At 38.6% G+C, this 18370-nt stretch overlaps 1 protein-coding gene across 3 annotated transcripts in view; it reads right to left on the minus strand.

The window, feature by feature from the left end:
- The window catches only part of SLC25A48 (solute carrier family 25 member 48), a 76682-nt gene that overhangs the window by 44563 nt on the left and 13749 nt on the right, over positions 1–18370 (minus strand). For all 3 annotated transcript variants that reach the window (XM_072629884.1, XM_072629882.1, XM_072629883.1), the window contains exon 4: positions 15402–15654. In XM_072629884.1, coding sequence (XP_072485985.1) covers positions 15402–15654 — 253 coding nt within the window. The remainder of the gene's footprint in view (positions 1–15401; positions 15655–18370) is intronic.

Consider the following 18370-nt stretch of genomic DNA (forward strand, 5'->3'; position numbering starts at 1 on the left):
TCATTGCTGGTGTAGTTGCGGGGGAGGGACTAGGGGAAGATGGGTTGGACTACTTCCTCCTTTTCTGTTATCTTGGCTGATTCCCATCTAATTGATATAGAGTAAAATGAGCAAAACCAATAAAGCATTTATACAATGCTATAGCATCATAAAGAAAACCAACTTTGAAAGACTTAAGACATAAAGACCAATGCAAAGACTCACTACAATTTCAGAACAACATACAATGAAAGGTGCAGAGTGACATACGTATTTATGGATAGGTCAATATTTGAATCTGCTTTGTGTAACTATGCTGTCTTGTTATCTAGTGCAACTCCCTCATCTTATAGATGAGTAAACTAAGACCCTAATATAGCAAGTTACTTACCCAAGGTAACAAAGGCATTGCCAGAGGAGGTATTTATACCCAGATTCTTCCGAATCCAGAGGCAGTAATCAAATAGCACAAAGCTGAGCTGAATGATAGAGATGAAGAACACATAATGGGGATCAGGAAGAATGTTTGTGACAAAAGCTCAATCCAATCTGACATAGAGAGTTTTCAACTGAAGTTTGAATGTGCACCCTCAACCATAAAATTGGATGGCAATAAATATGGTGTATAAAGAATAATAACAGGATCATAGTCCTAGAGGGGACTTTAAAGATCACTTCACCAAGATCCAAGATCAGAGAAGCTTCAAAGAGTCACAATAACTCAGGATTAGACTTCAAAGGGGAAGGTGGGAAATAAAATAGATGCCCATTGATTGAGGAATGACCAAGCAAGCTGGGGCATGTGAACATGATAGAATGTTCCTTTGTCATAAGAAAAAATAAATATGGAGAATTCAAAGAAAAAAGAACGATTTATTTGAATTAATGTGTAGTAAAATAAGGAGAACAAGGAAAACAATATTTGCAACGACTGACTACAACAATGTTAATAGAAAGAAAAAAAATCAAAACTGAACACTGAGGAATTTATAATTACCAAAACTTGTCCTTGAAGAAGAATTAAAAAGTGCCCTTCCTTCTTTCCAGAGCTGAGAGTCTATGGGTGCAGAACATTGCTTTTACTGTCAGACCTAGTTATTGTGTGGTTTGGTTTTGTTGAAGTGGTTTTTTTTCTCTTTTTCTTTTTAAAACCTTTCTTTCAAGGAATGAATGATGAGTAAGGCATGGGAGTGGGGTGGGGTATATTCAGAAACGAAGGCAATATTAAAAAAATCAATAAAAAAGATTAAAAATGAATGAAACATATCTTTCCTCCAAAAGAAGAGTTTGGGCAATTACATGGATAAACTGTCAAACATTGTCACATATGATCACTGTGTCAGTCATTTTTTTTATTAATTGTTTTTCTTGTTTATAGAGAGGGGTTTAATCAGAAAGGGTCAGGGAGTTTATAGAATTGGCTGAAATATCAAGACAAAAGGGTATCAATGAAACTCTTTTTTTTTAAGAAGGGAAAGTAGGCAGCAAGACACTGATTAAAAAAAAAAAAAAAAGGAATCTCTCTTGTAGAGCAGATGTTGTGCCCAGAGAAAGACCCTCATCAATTACAGCCTTTCCTTATACTCACTTAGACAAATGTCTCTGGTTTTCACTGGCTAATGACTCTCCTTCCAATTTTAGTGACTTTGCTTTTGTGAAAAAACTATAGTGTGTAAGGCTATGGCAGTCCACAAACACTTACCAAATATCTTTTTCATGCTCTATAACCATGGACTTTCTGGCAAACTGTAGGACTAAGCAAATATTTGTTCATTTTATTTTGCTGCCACATGAGAATTTTTGAGGTTTCTTTAAAAGAAACTGTTTTTTATGAAACACTGAAGGTGGAGTAGCCTCATGGAGGCATCAAGGCTTAAAAGTGACTTAAAAGTTTCCTCTGCTCAAGTGGAAAAATTCACAGCAATTCAGAAATGTGGTATAAAATGTTCTATCAGAGAACTTTGTGATAGGACCATTATCCAGCAGATTTCTCCTTCTCCCTGCAACAAAGATTAGCTTTCCCTAAAAAATAACAGAACAGTTTCCAGGATCTAATTGTCCCCTGCCTTCCATGATACAACTTTTCTGGTTACATAAGAGTGTACAAAGAGACATCCACTTGGAGTAGGGATGAGGGGTGGGGTTTCGGACTTAGTAGATGACTGAAGACAATCCAGATCCATTCACCCCACTGATCAGCTGCATTTCCATATGAAGAAGTGTCATTATATATTTGTGGCACATCCTTGCTTTGTTACAACTAAGTAAACCTGCTTTTGTTAGCTGTTTGATGACACGAGAGCTTCATTTTATCCCAGAATTGAACCTGAATTATCAGAATATTGGCATAAGGCCTGTCCCTAACATTTGTTAAAATACTTGGTTGGGTAAGGAGAAGGCCACTACAGTCATGGAGGGTGGAGTGATCACATAGTCAGACACTGTGTAATTAGGTTGATGTTCTGTTTGTCCCGTGCTTTTGAAGAGGATCAAGACTGCAGAGAAATAATGACATGACTTGCAATTGACTTTGATTTGAGCAAAGGAAGCCTGTGCAAGGTCACCAGCCTCACTTTCTCCTCCAGAGCCATCTGGGTCCAGTGGCCAGATATTCATCAGGATGACTGGAGATGGCCCAGAATGCAATGGGAGACCCTGGCCCTTTTAGGCTAAGACCTTTTCAGGTTCTCACTTTGAGTGAGACAACACCCATTCAGTGAATAGGTCTCTTTAAGAAGTGAGTCAAGGGTTGACCCCTTTTATTAAAAAAATTCTACTGGGAGGGGAAAACTTTCAGGGTTGCTGGTCAAAAGAGAAACTAAATAGTTACTTCTGATATTCACTTTGAGCCAGGAAGGCCCAAAATACAGCCATCAAGAGAAGATTTGGAAGAGACCTATTGTGGTCCAATATATGAACTCCAGAGTGAAATGAGTGAAATGGGTTTAAGGTTTGGTCTTTGAGAAAAAGAGGGAGAGGGAGAGAGGGGGAGAGAGAGAGAGAGAAAGAGGCACAGAAAGAGAGAGAGATAGAGAGACAGACAGAGAGAGACAGAGAGAGAGAGGGAGAAAGGAAAAAAGAAAGAAAGATAGAAAGAAAGAAAGAAAGATAGAAAGAAAGAAAGAAAGAAAGAAAGAAAGAAAAAAGAAAGAAAGAGAAAGAAAGAAAGAAAGAAAGAAAGAAAGAAAGAAAGAAAGAAAGAAAGAAAGAAAGGAAGGAAGGAAGAAAGGAAGAAAGAAAGAAAGAAAGAAAGAAAGAAAGAAAGAAAGAAAGAAAGAAAGAAAGAAAGAAAGAAAGGAAGGAAGGAAGGAAGGAAGGAAGGAAGGAAGGAAGGAAGGAAGGAAGGAAGGAAGGAAGGAAGGAAGGAAGGAAGGAAGGAAGGAAGGAAGGAAGGAAGGAAGGAAGGAAGGAAGGAAGGAAGGAAGGAAAGAAGCAAGGAAGCAAGGAAGCAAGGAAGCAAGGAAGAAGATGGCAAGTGGCCTTCTGGTTGTATATGAGGAGTCTTCTCAATGGACCAAGGAGCAGGATCCCATTTAAACAGAGAGCAGTTAGCTCAGTGAATGCTAGAGGAGGCTCTCTGGAAGGGTAAAAAAAATTCCAAGTCTAGAATTCCCTAGTTCCTGTTGATCATCCTGCAAAAGTTGAATTGCCAGCATAATATATTTGAAAGTGAACTGGCTTAACACACTCAGAAACCAGAAAAAAAGCTTTTGGCTTCTAGGGATTGTGCAATGAAAGCTGAGAAGCAACTAATGGAGCTGGTAGCTGTGTAAGTAAAAGAGGTCTCTACCAATTGGGGCATGGGGGCTGACAGGTCCACAGACATCTCATGTATGACTCAAAGATTGCTTTTACTAGACCCCTCCTAAGATCAGAGCCAGGAGAACAAAGAATGAGAGTATGAGGAAAAGACTTGGGAGCTACCAGTGGTAGGAAAACCAACAATGACAACTCCAGATTTATTACTGTTCCTAGGGGGAAAAGGACTGCCCTGAGGGAATAGAGAGTGAACAGGGTATCAAGGAATAGGGTAACTTGAATGAAATTTTCAAATAGAAACCCATTGAATCAATAGAGCAATGACTCCTAGGGGAATGGCCTGAGGAAGCCAATGATAAGACACTCTCAGCAGCTGAGGAATGTAGGCTTAAGGATCTAAAGTTTTTGTTTTTCTTTTAATTTTTGCCACAGGGTTGTCCCTTGTCATTTTCTAACTGGCTAAGATGAGATTATTCACATCTGGCTCCATAAATATGATTTCCAGTCAGAACTAGCTCCCCAGTGGCAATCTGCAAAGGAATGAGGTAAAATTCCCAAAGAAAATGGATCTATGTCTCTCCCCCATCCCAGCCCCCACTCCCCACCAAAGACTTTAACTATGAGTCTTTCCTGCCATCTACAGACAGATAGATGGATGGATGGATGGATGGATGGATGGATGGATGGATGGATGGATGTAGGCCAATGAAACTGATGAAATTTGGGTAGGAGGCCATAATACTCTGGACTTGGGAAAATGCAGCTGTCAGTGCAAATTGTTGTTGTGTTCATCCTTCGTTGCCGAAGAAGACCATGCCATCAGAGAAATGATGACATGACTTGCACTTGACTTTGTTTTGAGTGAGGGAGGGCTGTGCAGGTCACCAGCCTCACTTCTCCTCCAGAGCCATCTGAATCCAGTGACCAGTCATTCATCAGGATGACTGGAGATGATTCAGGATGCAACAGGAGACATTGGCCCCCTCACTCTAGGAATGGACAGAAGAGTAAAGGAGTCTCCTGCCTTGCTAGACAGGCAAAGGGTAATGACATCTTCTGGGAGATGGAGTGGGGAAGGGAGCTTGGGGTATGGCTCCTAAAACATGTCTTATCAGACATGTTATGCAATTGATTACCAATCTATGAAGATGCTAATGAAATAAAATACTGAAATTCAGCACCGGGACAGTGGGGACCCTTAAACCTCACCCAAGGCAAAAGCATCCTCTAAAGCTCCTGCCCAATTTGAATCATTCAGGAGAAACTAAAGAGGGCAGACCACGGAGGGAAGGGGTCTCACAGATTCTCAGAAGTCAGGATCTATGACATCCCTTACACATGCTACTGTGGGTCAGTCCAAACAGAAACCTTTATTGTCATCTACCTGAAGTATCTTGTGTAGTTAACACCAAACAGTATCAGGTCCCAGAACTGAGGGTGGGGTGGGGTGGTAAAAGATATTTTTTTTCCTCTAGTGATTGAGATTAAGTCATTTGGAACACTTTATTATGCTGATTCAACTTATATCAACCTAATGTTGCCTACAAGGAAGACCAATCGCATGTGGCAGCTTAAAGTGAACTACAGGAGCTGAACAAAGTTTTCATGCCTATTAGTAATGCTCTTCTTGACCTTGTCAAAGTTGTAGAGCAGGTAACCTAAGCCCAGGGTGAATGGTAAATAGTTATTGGCCTCACCAATACCGTTTCCTCTTTTCCCTGAAGTTGAGACTAGACAGGGGCTGTTTGCTTTCGTTTCTAAAGGAACCCGGGGTACTTTCACTGTCCCTTTACTGAATCATACTTCATACTACCACATTATGGTCTCAAGCAGAGACCTGAAAAAGGCTTAGGAGTATCTAATTTCAAACTATACCACAAAGCTGTAATTTTCCAAACAATTTGATTCTGTTTGAGATAAAGAAGTCGGTGAGTGGGACAAATGAGGCATATAATATATAGAAGCAATTAAGCACAGTAACCTAGTGTTTGATAAATCCAAAGATCCTAGTTAGTAGAGTAAGAACTAACTATTCAACAAAAACTGTTAGGAAAACTGAAAAACAGTCTGGCAGAAACTAGTTATGTACCCATATGTCACTCTGCCTATCATAATAAGTTTCAAATGGGTATATAAAGAGTGATATGATAGAGGAAGAGCATGGAAGAAATTAACTGTCAGATTTATGGAGAGAAGAAGAATTCATGGCCAAATAAGAAACAGAGATGTTCGCACGAGGTAAAGCAAATAATTTTGATTAATTTTAATAATTCAACAAAATTAAAAAGCTTTTGCACAAACAAAACCAATGAAGCTAAAATTAGAAAAAAAAAAACCAGGAAATTGGCAGGAAAGGGATTTTTGCAACAAGTTTCTCTGATAAATGTCTCATTTCTAAGACATATAGGGAACTGAATTAAATTTTAAAAGTAAGACCCATTTTCCAATTCACAAATGGTCAAAACATATGAATAGCTAATTTTCAGAGGAATACATCCAAACTATCAATAGCTACATTAAAAAAAAATCTTCTAAATCACTAATTCGAGAAATGCAAATTAAAACAACTCTAAAGTACTGCCACTTCACACCCATCAGATTGGCTAAAGTGAGAAAAAAAGAAAATGACAAATGCTAGAGGGGATGTGGGAAAACAGATACTTTAACACACTGTTGGTGGAGCTGTGAACTGTTCCAATCATTTTGGAAAGAAGTTTGGAACTATGCCCCTAAAGCACAGATTAATACTGTCTGTACCCTCTGGCCCAGCAATATCACTACTAGGTCTATACTCCCATAGAGATTAAAGAAAGAGGAAAAGGACTCAAATGTACAAAACAAAAAATTTACAGCAGCTTTTTTAGCGACAGCAAAGAATTGGAAATTGAGGGAATGTCTATTAATAATAGTGGAATGGCTTGGCAAGTTATTGTATATGGCTATGATGGAATACTGTTGTACTCCATTTCATTGAAATGACCCAACAAATGATAAAAGGGATGAAATAAGAAAAACATGGAAACACTTATATGAAGTGAGTAAAACCAGCAGAACAATTTATACAACAATATTGTAAAGATACAAACTGAAAGATTTGGTAACTGAAAAAACACAATGATCAAGCACAGTTTCGAAGATTCTTGATGTAATATGTTATTCACTCCTGGTAGAGAAGTGATAGACTCAAAGTGCAAAATGAAATATATTTTCTTTTCCTTTTTCTTTCTTTTTTGGAAATATCTAGTATAGGAATTTGTTTCTCATGACTACCCATACTTGTAGTGTGTTTTGTTTTTCTTACCTTTTTAATTGTTAAGGAAGGCAGAGGAGGAAGAATAGAATTCAGAACTGAAAACAAGATAAAATTGAATTTAAAAGGAACAAAAAGTGGCTGTTTTTACTGAGAGCATTGAAATACGTTACTACATTGATAACATGATAATGATCAGGCCAGATGAAACAATGGGATGGTGGGCAATATGTAAAACAAGAAGTAGGAAATTAACTCTTAAGAAAGTCCAGGATAGAGCCAAGATATCAGAGAGAAGCCAGGTAGTTACCTGAGTTCTCCTCAGTTTCCCTTGGAAACAATGTCAAATCAAGCCTCTAAAAGAATTTTAGAATGACAAAATTCATAAAAAGATGGAGTGAAACTATTTTCCAGCCCAAGATAACTTATAAGGAATTCAGGAAAGGTCTGTTTCATTTGGGAAAAAGCAGAGAACAACCCAGTACACATGATGTCCAAGCAAGTCAGCGGGAGGCTCTTGGGTACAGCACAGATCAGCAAACAAGGTCCCTACAATCCTGGCTCAGCAGGCCAGTAGTACAGCAGGATGATTTTGATTACAGTATATTAAAAAGGTTTTGCACAAACAAAACCAATGCAACCAAGGTTAGAAGGAAAGCAGAAAGATGGGAAGCAAGTTTTTTATAGAAACCGTTTTTGATAAAGGCCTCATTTCTCAAATATATAAGGAATTACATCAAATTTATGGGAATATAAGTCATTACCCAACTGAAAAACAGTGAAAGGATATGAACAAGTAGTTTTCAGATGAAGAAACTTAAGCCATCTATAGTCATTTTAAAAAAATGTTCTAAATCAATACAGATTAGAGAAATGCAAATTAAAACAACTTAGAGGTACCACCTCACACCTGACTGATTGGCTAATATTACAGAAAAGGAAAATGAAAAATGTTAGAGATGTGAAAAAATTGGGACACTAATGAATTGCTGCTGGAGTTGTGAACTAATCCAACCATCTTGAAGAGTAATTTGGAACCATGCCCAAAGGGCAATAAGATATACATACATTTGATCCAGAAATGTCACTACTAAGTCTGTATTCTAAAGAGATCATAAAAAAGGGAAAAGGACTTTAATGTACAAAAATATGTATAGCAGCTCTTTTTATGGTGGTAAAGGACTGGAAATAAGCAAATGCCCATCAATTGGGGAATGGCTGAACAAGTTGTAGTATATAAATATAATGGAATACTACTTTGCTATAAATGATAATCAGGCAGATTTTAGAAAAACCTGGAAATGCTTACATGAATTAATGCTACTGAAGTGGATGTGCAATGATTAATTATAATTGACTTAACTTTTCTCAGCAATACAACAATCTAAGACAATTTCAAAAGACTTATGACAGAAAATGCTACCCACATGCGAAAAAGAACTGTGGAATCTGAATGCAGATTGAAGCATATTATTTTCACTTTTTGTGACTTTTCTCTTTTGTTCTGTTTCTTCTTTCACACCATGACTAATATGGAAATATTTCCACAATTGTACATACATAACCTATATCAAGTTGCTTGCCATCTTCAGGATAGGAAAGGGAAGGGAGGAAGCAAGAAAAATCTGTAACTCAAAATCTTACAAAAATGAAATGTTGAAAACTATTTTTACATGTAGTCAGAAAAATTAAAACACTCTTTACCAAAAAAAAGAACATCCAGGGTTTACCCTGCTCAGTCAAATTCCAGGTAATCAAGTGGGTGAGGGAAATCTAGAGGATTCTAGGTATGGTAGAGAATTTACTTCCCTGCAATCTAAGAGGGTAATACCAAGACTTACTGGATATTTCAGGTTTTAGAGAACCCACATTGCTCACACAGATGTCTCAATTTACTGAGTCACTTCCAATTCTGCCTCTTTCAAACTGAGTCCAGAACAGACTAATCTGCAAGATCTAAAGCAGGCTCTCCAATCATCTCTCTCCTTGTGATCTTAAAAAGCCCATGTTTCTGGAGGTCTTTGTCCAGAAAGACCAGAAAAAGTAGAGCCTCCGGCACACACCAAGAGATGGGTAAAATATGTGACTGTTGTGTTTCTGGTTTCTTAGAACAATCACTCATTATACCAGATAATATGCTAGTATTCTGTTATTCTTTGTCTAGATTTGCCTGTTTTGCTTTAGGTGATATAAGATTGTATAAGAGAGCAAGACAGGGTGGGAAAAGAGAAATTACTATTACTAAATGGAAGTACTACATTCAAAAATAATGATTATTAAATCCCCTATTCATTTAGAAATGTCAACTATGTTAGAAACTGAGGCTTCCAATCTAGACCCTATAGCCCTGCCTTCTCTACTGGCACAATGAGCCTCCACCTATATGGACTTGGCTCCTGAGGAATGCTGCTTTGCCTGGTTTATCAACAGCTCCAGTCACTACATGAGAGCGAGGTATATGCAATTAGATTTCAGTGACCAGTAATCCAGTAACAGGGATTTATATCCTAGAGAATAGGAGTCCTAGCAAGTCTTCCCAGTGAGCTAAGCTCATGGCTGACCTGTGAGAGAGCCTTGAGGAATGGGGCAGACATCTTCATCTATGGAGATTCCTGGGAGGGGGTCATAAGTATGAATAAGTATGACTTAGTGGTCTGGGCTCTAAGGATCATAAGATTGACAGTCAAAAATTCTCCCCCTTGGGGTAAAGATCAGTGGAGAAATATCATGAATACCTCCTACTATATATGGTTATTTGTGAAGCTTGACAGTACTCATCAGAAATACCACATGCTAAACAATTATAATGGAGATGTTAATAGAACAGTAGAGGTTATAAGATGGGTCCATTGCCAATATGGACACTGAGACAAAAATACCATGTCTGTGGTGGGTACAGAACCATGTGATCCCTCTAACTAAGGCAACAACATAACTGAAAGGCTTTCAATTTGTCCCCAATTGGTAAAAATTGGACTCTCCCAGACAGCTCATCATTACATATCTGACTAGCCAGGGAAATTGTCTAACCTCCCAGAAGCCATGAAAGTGGCAAATCAACGCCACCCTAGCAAAGGAAAGTGATATCTGGTCCAGTGGTTTCTGGGACCCAGTTTCCACAAAGACTTATATGATAAGAATGGACTGTTTTGGGACATAGTTCCAGTTTACTCTCTCTAGTCCTTCCTCATTCCTTCCCCAGGGCAGAGTTGCCTTGGTGCCAACATCCCACCAAAGGGCTTCAAGAACCATAGAGGGGGAAAGCTCAAGTGCCTCTCACTTGGTAGGCTTTCTTTTCTCTGGAATGGTTTGGCCATCCCTTCCAAGAATGGGCTTGGGGCGGGGGGGAGGGGGTGGGCAGAGCCAAGATGGCAGAGTAGAAAGATGCATATACTCGGGTGCTTCCCTCAAAGCCCACAATATACCTGTAAAAAAATGACTCTCAACAAATTCTAAAGCAGAACAACAGAGTGAAAGAGGTTCCAGCCAAAGGTAACCCAGAAGGCTGACAGGAAAGCTCTATCCTACAGGACACTGAGGGGAGCTGAGCCCAGCCTTGGCCGCGCAGCACAGGGAAGAACAGGACTGGAACAGGTCTCCAGGGCAGAATCCCCAGTATGGAGGGTCTCAGATCCTTCAACCCACAAGCACCAAAGAAAGCTTCAAAGGTCAGTGTGGGAGGGTTTTCCCAGCTGGGCAAGAAGGGAACAGGGTCCCCCCAGCACTGGCCCCAGACAGCAACAGCAGCAACAGGTGGTTGGCTGCTATGGTGTAGCAGCCTGGGTCCATTGTCCAAGCAGCTCAGCTTTAAGCCTCTGGGGGAATTAAGCAGATGATCTGAACCTCAGCCCTGAGCATGGTCCTGGGGGGAGGAGGAGCACTAAGACCCTCCTCTTGACAAAGGATTCAGAAGTCAAGTAACTGGCTGGGAAAATGTCCAAAAAAGGGAAAAAAATAAGATCATAGAAGGTTACTTTCTTGGTGAACAGGTATCTCCTTCCATCTTTATGGATGAGGAAGAACAATGCATACTGTCAGAGGAAGGCAAGGCTTTTGCCTTCAGTACCTCCAAAATGAATATGAAATGGACTCAGGTCATAGAAGAGCTTGAAAAACGAGTCAGCAGTTTGCTAAACAAGACCCCAAAAAAATGCTGGGGAAAATAATACCTTTAAAAATAGGCTAACTCATTGGAAAAAAGAGGTCCAAAAAGCCAATGAGGAGAAGGCTTTCAAAAGCAGAATTAGTCAAATGGAAAAGGAGGTTCAAAAGCCCACTGAAAAAAACAGTTCTTTAAAAATGAGAGTGGAGTTCAGGGAAGCTAATGACTATACAATAAACCAAGAAGCTACAAAACAAAACCAAAAGATTTAAAAAAATAGAAGATAATGTGAAATATCTCATTGGAAAAACAACTGACCTAGAAAATAGATCCAGGAGAGACAATTTAAAAATTAGTGGACTACTTTAAAGCCATGATCAAAAAAAGAGCCTAGACATTATCTTTCATGAAATTATCAAGGAAAACTGTCCTGATACTCTAGAACCAGAGGGCAAAATAAATATTGAAAGAATCCACCAATCACCTCTTGAAAGAGAGACAAAAAAGAGAAATATCCTAGGAATATTGTGGCCAAATTTCAGAGTTCCCAGGTTAAGGAGAAAATATTGCAAGCAGCTAGAAAGAAATGAATCAAGTATTGTGGAAATACAATCAAGATAACACAGGCTCTGCCAGCTTCAACATTAAGGGATCAAAGGGCTTAGAATAGGATATTCCAGAAGTCAAAGGAACTGGGATTAAAACCAAGAATCACCTACCCAGCTAAACTGAGTATAATACTTCAAGGGAAAAAATGGTCATTCAGTGATATAGAGGACTTTCAAGCACTCATGATGAAAAGATCAGTACTGAATAGAAAATTTGACTTTCAAACACAAGAATCAAGAGAAGCACGAAAACGTAAACAGAAAAGAGAAATCGTAAAGTGCTTTCTAAAGTTGAACTATTTACATTCCTATATGGAAAGATAATATTTGTAACTCTTGAGACTTTTCTTAGTATTTGGGTAGGTGGAAGGATTACACACACACACACACACACACACACACACACACACACACACACACACACACACACATAGACAGAGAGTACAGGTTGAGTTGAATCAGAAGAGATGGTATCTATAAAAAAATAAAATTAAATTAAGGGGTGAGAGAGGAAAATATTGGGAGGAGAAAGGGAGAAATGGAATGGGGCAGACTATCACTCACAAGAGAGATAAGAAAAATCTTTTTTTAATGGAGGAGAAAAGGGAGGATGTGAGAGGAAAAAGTGAAGCTTACTCTCTTCACATGTGGCTTAAGGAGGGAATAATATGCTCACTAAATTTGGTGTGAAAATCTATCTAACACTACAGGAAAGTAGGGGAGAAGGGGACAAGTGGGGGGAAGGGGATGATAGAAGGGAGGGCAAATGGGAGAAGGGAGAACCTGGAAGTAAACACTTTCGGGAAGGGACAAGGTTAAATGAGAGAATAGAATAAAGGGGGGACAAGGTAGGATGGAGGACAATATAGTTAGTCTTATACAACATGACTATAAGTCTTTTGCAAAATGACACATATGTAGCCTGTATTGAATTGCTTGCCTTCTCAGTAGGGATGGGTGGGGGGGGGAGGAAGGGAGAGAAGATGGAATTCAAAGTATTTGAAATGGATGTTGAGAATTGTTATTGCATATAACTGGAAAATAAGAAATACAAGTAATGGGGTAGAGAAATTTATCTTGCCTTACAAGAAAAGAGAGAAGATGGGAATAAGGGAAGGGTGGGGTGTGATAGAAGGGAGGGCACATTGAGGGAAAGGTTAATCAGAATGTGAGGTGTTATGGGGTGAGGGAGGGGAGAGATGGGGAGAAAACTTGGAACTCAAAATTTTGTGGAAATGAATGTCGAAATCTAAAAATAAATAAATAAAACTATTTTAAAAAAAGAATGGGCTTGAAGGACAAAAGAGTGGCATTGTTGGGTGATACCTCACTTTCTTACAGCATGGAGGAGGTGAAACCATTGCTATATAATTTTGATGAATGTATCTTTGTTGCATATCCTTGCTATGTCACATCTAAGCAAACCTCCTTTTGCTAACTATTCAATGATTTCTGAGTGCCTTCCTAGTCAACATGTCAATAATGCTGAGTCCCTGGATAGGGGGTGGGAATAGGAAAGATGGAGGCAGGCCTTCCACAGAAGTCTCTAAGGGGCCAAAGATTTGTATTCTCCCTGACGTGGCTTTCAGGAAAGGAGAGATTTTGATGGATGAGTCAAAGAATATCAAGCAGGTGACAGTACTGTGAAAACCTCAGCATCAATTTACATCTCAGGGCAGGCTACATACAAGAAGCTTATGACCTAATTTACCACATATGACCCTAATCTATAATGAAGAATTGTTGACTATGCCAAAAGTGCCATCTGTGCTGCAACATTGATATTCAGGGTGCTACTCTGGCTCCTCAGCTGGTTGTCCTACTTACGTGTGAAACTCCTTCCTTCAGGATAGGGGACAAAAAACCTAGGATTTCTGTCCTCCACATTTTTTATAGTGACTTTTCTATACTCCATATTTCTTCCTTTCTTCTTTTTCTTTATCGTAATTCATTTGGGGGGGATGCAATATATAGAGGGGAGCAGAATATACAGTTCACCTTAGTAGAGACTATTTTCCCCTTAGTAGTGACTAAGCCAAGATTGTCTTTGCCTTGAAAGAACACAAGTGGTCAAATGTCCTCCAGAAGGTCCTGAACACTATAGTACCATGAGAATGTTATATAATATGATCAATATCAACCAGGCTTTCCACCCTCCCACCCTTTCCTTTGCAACAGGGATTAGTTTTCCCTAATTGACTCTTGCTTCCTTTGATCCAGCATCCTGGTCACCTAAGTTTTCTCTCCAGTACTTTGGGTATGCTCATCTCACTTTGACCAATGACCTGGCTTTGCTCTTTTAATGTGGAATATCTATAAGGAAGTCTCTAATTAGTTAGGAAGGTCATTATCCAAATAGAGTCATCCACAGAAGGGCAATCATGCCACATAGTCAGCTCCCTGCTCTAACTACTGGTACTATTTTACTTTCTCCTTGTATCACCAGCATCTGGCACATAGTAGGTGCTTAATAAATGCTTGCTTCATTTAGCGTGAGATTCATAGACTCACAGGGTATTGTCGTTAGAGGTCACCCAGTTCAATCTCTTCATTTTACAGATGAGGAAATTGAGGCTGAGAGGTAAAAAAGGACTTGCCTATAAGAATTCCAATACAGATCTTGTAATTCCAAGTTCAATGTTCTTTGCATTGTACAATGCTATCTCTATCCACCTTCATGTTTTATTTTAGCTCCCTGTTATAAAGCAGTTTCATAAACATTGTTCTATTTATACTTCTCATTTATATGATTTTACCTGTTAGTCAAAGTAGCCTTTGTAGGAATACAATCTCTCACTACTTACTGAGTTTCAGTGTTCACACTGAGTGGTTCAATTACACATGGAAAATACTGTTAGGAATATCACTATTTATTCTCACTTTTGGTCCCTGAACTTGAGTTGGTGTTAATAAAAGTCTTGATTCTTTCTTTTGCCACTTGGAGGATGCTGTAATTCTCTACAAACTTAGCCACACATTCTTGAGGGTAGAGATTTTGTATTATATATCAGTGTAACACTGCATAGATTTACTTGAAGAAATTACTCAGTAAGTCTTTGTTGAATTAATGAATGAGAAATATTGGAACATCTATCTTTCTTTTTCAAATTATAACAGAGAGATAATAGATTTAAAGGATGGAAGAGGTTGTTTTACAGATGAGAAAGCTAAAGTTAATTTACTTGCCTGAGGTCACACAAATATATTGTAAATGGTAGCTAGTTGATACAATGGATAGAGAGTGGGCCCTGAAGTCAGGAACTCACCTTCCTGAGTTCAAATCTGGCCTCAGACACTTACTAGCTGTGTGACCCTTGGCAAATTATTTAACCCTGTTTGCCTCAGTTCTTTATCTATAAAATGAGCTTCAGAAAGAAATGGTAAATGACTTGAGTATCTTTGCCAAAAAACGAAAACAAATGAACGAAAACAACAAAAAATCCCCAAATGGGGTCATGAATGGTTGGACATGGCTGAAAACAATCGAACGGGAACAGAAGCTGGGATTAAACCCCAGATCTTCTGACTCTAGAGTCAACATTCTTTCCCCTACATCATTTAAAATAAAGGATATACTTAAAATACAAAAATGAACAATGAGAATAAAGAATGATTTAATTTAACAATTGAATCACAGAAATGCTAAATCCAGAAAACTGTCAAATACAAGAAGAGAAATGCAACAAAAACTTGGTCTTCCTACCTTTAAGAAAGGGCTCTGTTTGCATCTGTAGCCTTATCTTAATCAGGTCCACAGGACTTCCAAGTCCTACTGAAATCACACCTGACACCGTGCTAGCCAGAAGTAAATCGGACAAGGTGCCTGAATCATTAGAATCTCCATAGCGGTACTGGATAAGGAACTTCTGAGTATTGGAGAAGACACCAAACACCACAGAGCTGTAGACAGCAATGCTTGCCAGCGGAAAAGACATTCCTTTAAAGAACCCCGTCACCTAACAGTGAGATAAATCAAAAGTTAATAGGAATATAAGCTTAAGCTAGATCCCAGAGGAGTGAAAAAACACATCTCCTTCCCTTTCTTCAGGAGACAGGGACTATAAGTATGAAATAATGTGTACACTGTCAGATATGGGATATATTGGTTAGTGTAGTTTTGCTTTTTTTTTTTTTTTTTGCCTTTTTTAATCTTTGTTACAAAGGATAATTTGCTAGGAAACTAAGAGGGGAGGGAAATACTCAGAAAGGAACATGATATAAAAGCAAAAGATAGCAATAAAAGGAATTCTAAAAATAAAAGAATTTCAAGGGTTGTCTCACAGCTCTTTTCTTTTCAGAGGCTCAGAAAACATCAGCCTTTGGTCTCTATATCTTCCACCTTACAGGGTAGTTGTTGTTGTTCCACCTTCAATTCAAAAAGGACAATGACATCATGGGGTGCTGTCTTCACTTGTGTGTAAAGTGGATTTAAGTGAGCCAGGATTGCACAAGGTCACCGGTCTCATTCTATTTTCCAGAGTCAGCAAAACCCAGCAGCAAGGCAAAAGTCATTCATGATGGCCTGGAATGCAGTGGATGACCTTGCTGTCTTCAATGTCTAACCAAGTTCTAAATGCTCCACAGGGCATGTTTCAACCACCTTCATGGCTCCTAGAACAAATTGTTCTCATCTGCCTAAGTCTTCACAGGCTTGGAGTAGACATCCCCCTACCCTGTTGGTTACTCACAACCTGTTTTGGCCTGTCTGCAGAGACAGTTTTACTGGATTGTGGCTACTGTTTGTACTACAGATTCTTGGAGTCACAGGTGAGAGATGCGTGACAAGTAGACACCAAAGGTGAATGAGTCACCCTGAAAGGGGCTACTACAGAGTAATTAGTGCCTAGTCCAAGGGAGTGGACTAGAGGCAGCTCACACTGGCTCACAAGATCCCATCATTAAATTTTGAGTATGAGCATTTATCCTTTGGAAATCAGCAAATATTACAAATGATTTGCTGTTTTGTTGATTCTCTAGACTTTAGAAAGTGATGGAGAAAAATGTCAATAATGTAGATTAAACTTAAAACTATCTCAAGTATATTTTTTTACAGAAATTTAGTCATTAAACATATACCAACATACCCTTAATAGCAATCTCACTATGAGGTATGCAGAGGAAACAGTTTGCCCCACAGCTATGGAGTATAAGGTGTGCCATTTTACCTCTCTGCTTTATCATCCCCAGTCTAGTATGACTTCATAGGCTGAAGCTGTTTGAATATAGTCTTACTTGCCCAATGGAAGAAATGGTACATTAAAGATCAAAAAAGACCAAACATGTCAACTATATCCTTTTGATCCCCTCTGTACTTTCTGATGAGGGCTAGTTTTATTCGCTCTGCCAAGGTGTCTTTGATATAGATATAAAAATAAATATGATAGATGCTCCGGGCCTCAAAACCCAGCCCATTCAATCTAGCCATATTTCATTTCTATCTACATCATTATTGTCTAGGTGAATATTTATGTTCTGTTATGGGAAGAGAGGGAACATTGAGTGGTAGTTAGAGAGCTGTCCTTGGAGTCAGGATAACCTGAATTTATGTCCTGCCTCTGACCCCTATAAGCTATATGAACATCTCTAAGTCATAACTTCTCAGATTCCCCTAAATAACTCTCTAAGATTGTAAATTACATATGACTTTACAATCTGTATCAATGGAAAGACTTCCCATACTGTGAGCTCCCTAGACAGATGAAGTAATAGGACCTGGAAAATAAGAATAGAAAGCAAGAAATCCTAAGAATGACTTAGAGGTAAGAGTGGGGGATCAACATATTCTAAGCACTTATTAACACTGGAAGGACCATACATATCAATTGTGTAAAAATAATATAACTTTACTTTGAAATAAAAATTTTCATCCTATTAACTCTAATTCTTCTCACTATAGATTTTTTAAAATGCACTTCATCAATTGATGGATCCTGGTCTTAAATTCTGGTTCTAGTGTTAAGCACCTGTCATGTATTTAGCATAGAAAGTGCTCCAGGCCTTGGGTATAAACACAGACAAAAATCAAATAGTCCCTTGTCATCCACTATAAGAAAGGACATTGGTTGTGGCTGAAGATTAATGGATATGAATGAAATTTGGACGAGGTCTAAAGGATGAGTGGTTGAATTACTGCTGAAAAGTGTTTTTAGAGTTGTTAATTTCATCTGGGCTACATGATTGTCAAAGGTACATTTTAGTCAATTTTTAGTTCCACAGATTCTGCATGATTTAATAAAGTGTGTGTATGTGTATGTACATATATATGTATATACGTGTGTGTAAGTATATATATATACATATATGTGTGTGTGTGTGTGTGTGTGTGTGTATATATATATATATATATACATATACATACATATTTATTCTTCTCACTAAAGATAAAGATGTTGGAAGGCCTTTAGGTTACACCTAGTCACCTCAGTCTGCACCCACATGGACTATACTCTTGTACATGCCAAATGTAGGACAGGTACATATATACATACATATACATGTGCACACACACAAATATATAACCTAAGAAGACCTAAGACTCTTCAGGGCCTTTCCTGTGAAATGCTACTTTTCAATTGAAGCACTCTCTTTGCTATGGATATTCACAGAAGCAGAAAGCTGAAAGCAGAGTTTTTGGTGGGTGTGACATTTGCATTTTTGAGGACTCCCCAGTTA

This window comes from Notamacropus eugenii, chromosome 1 (genome assembly GCF_028372415.1).
Source record: "Notamacropus eugenii isolate mMacEug1 chromosome 1, mMacEug1.pri_v2, whole genome shotgun sequence".
Lineage (NCBI taxonomy): Eukaryota > Metazoa > Chordata > Mammalia > Diprotodontia > Macropodidae > Notamacropus > Notamacropus eugenii.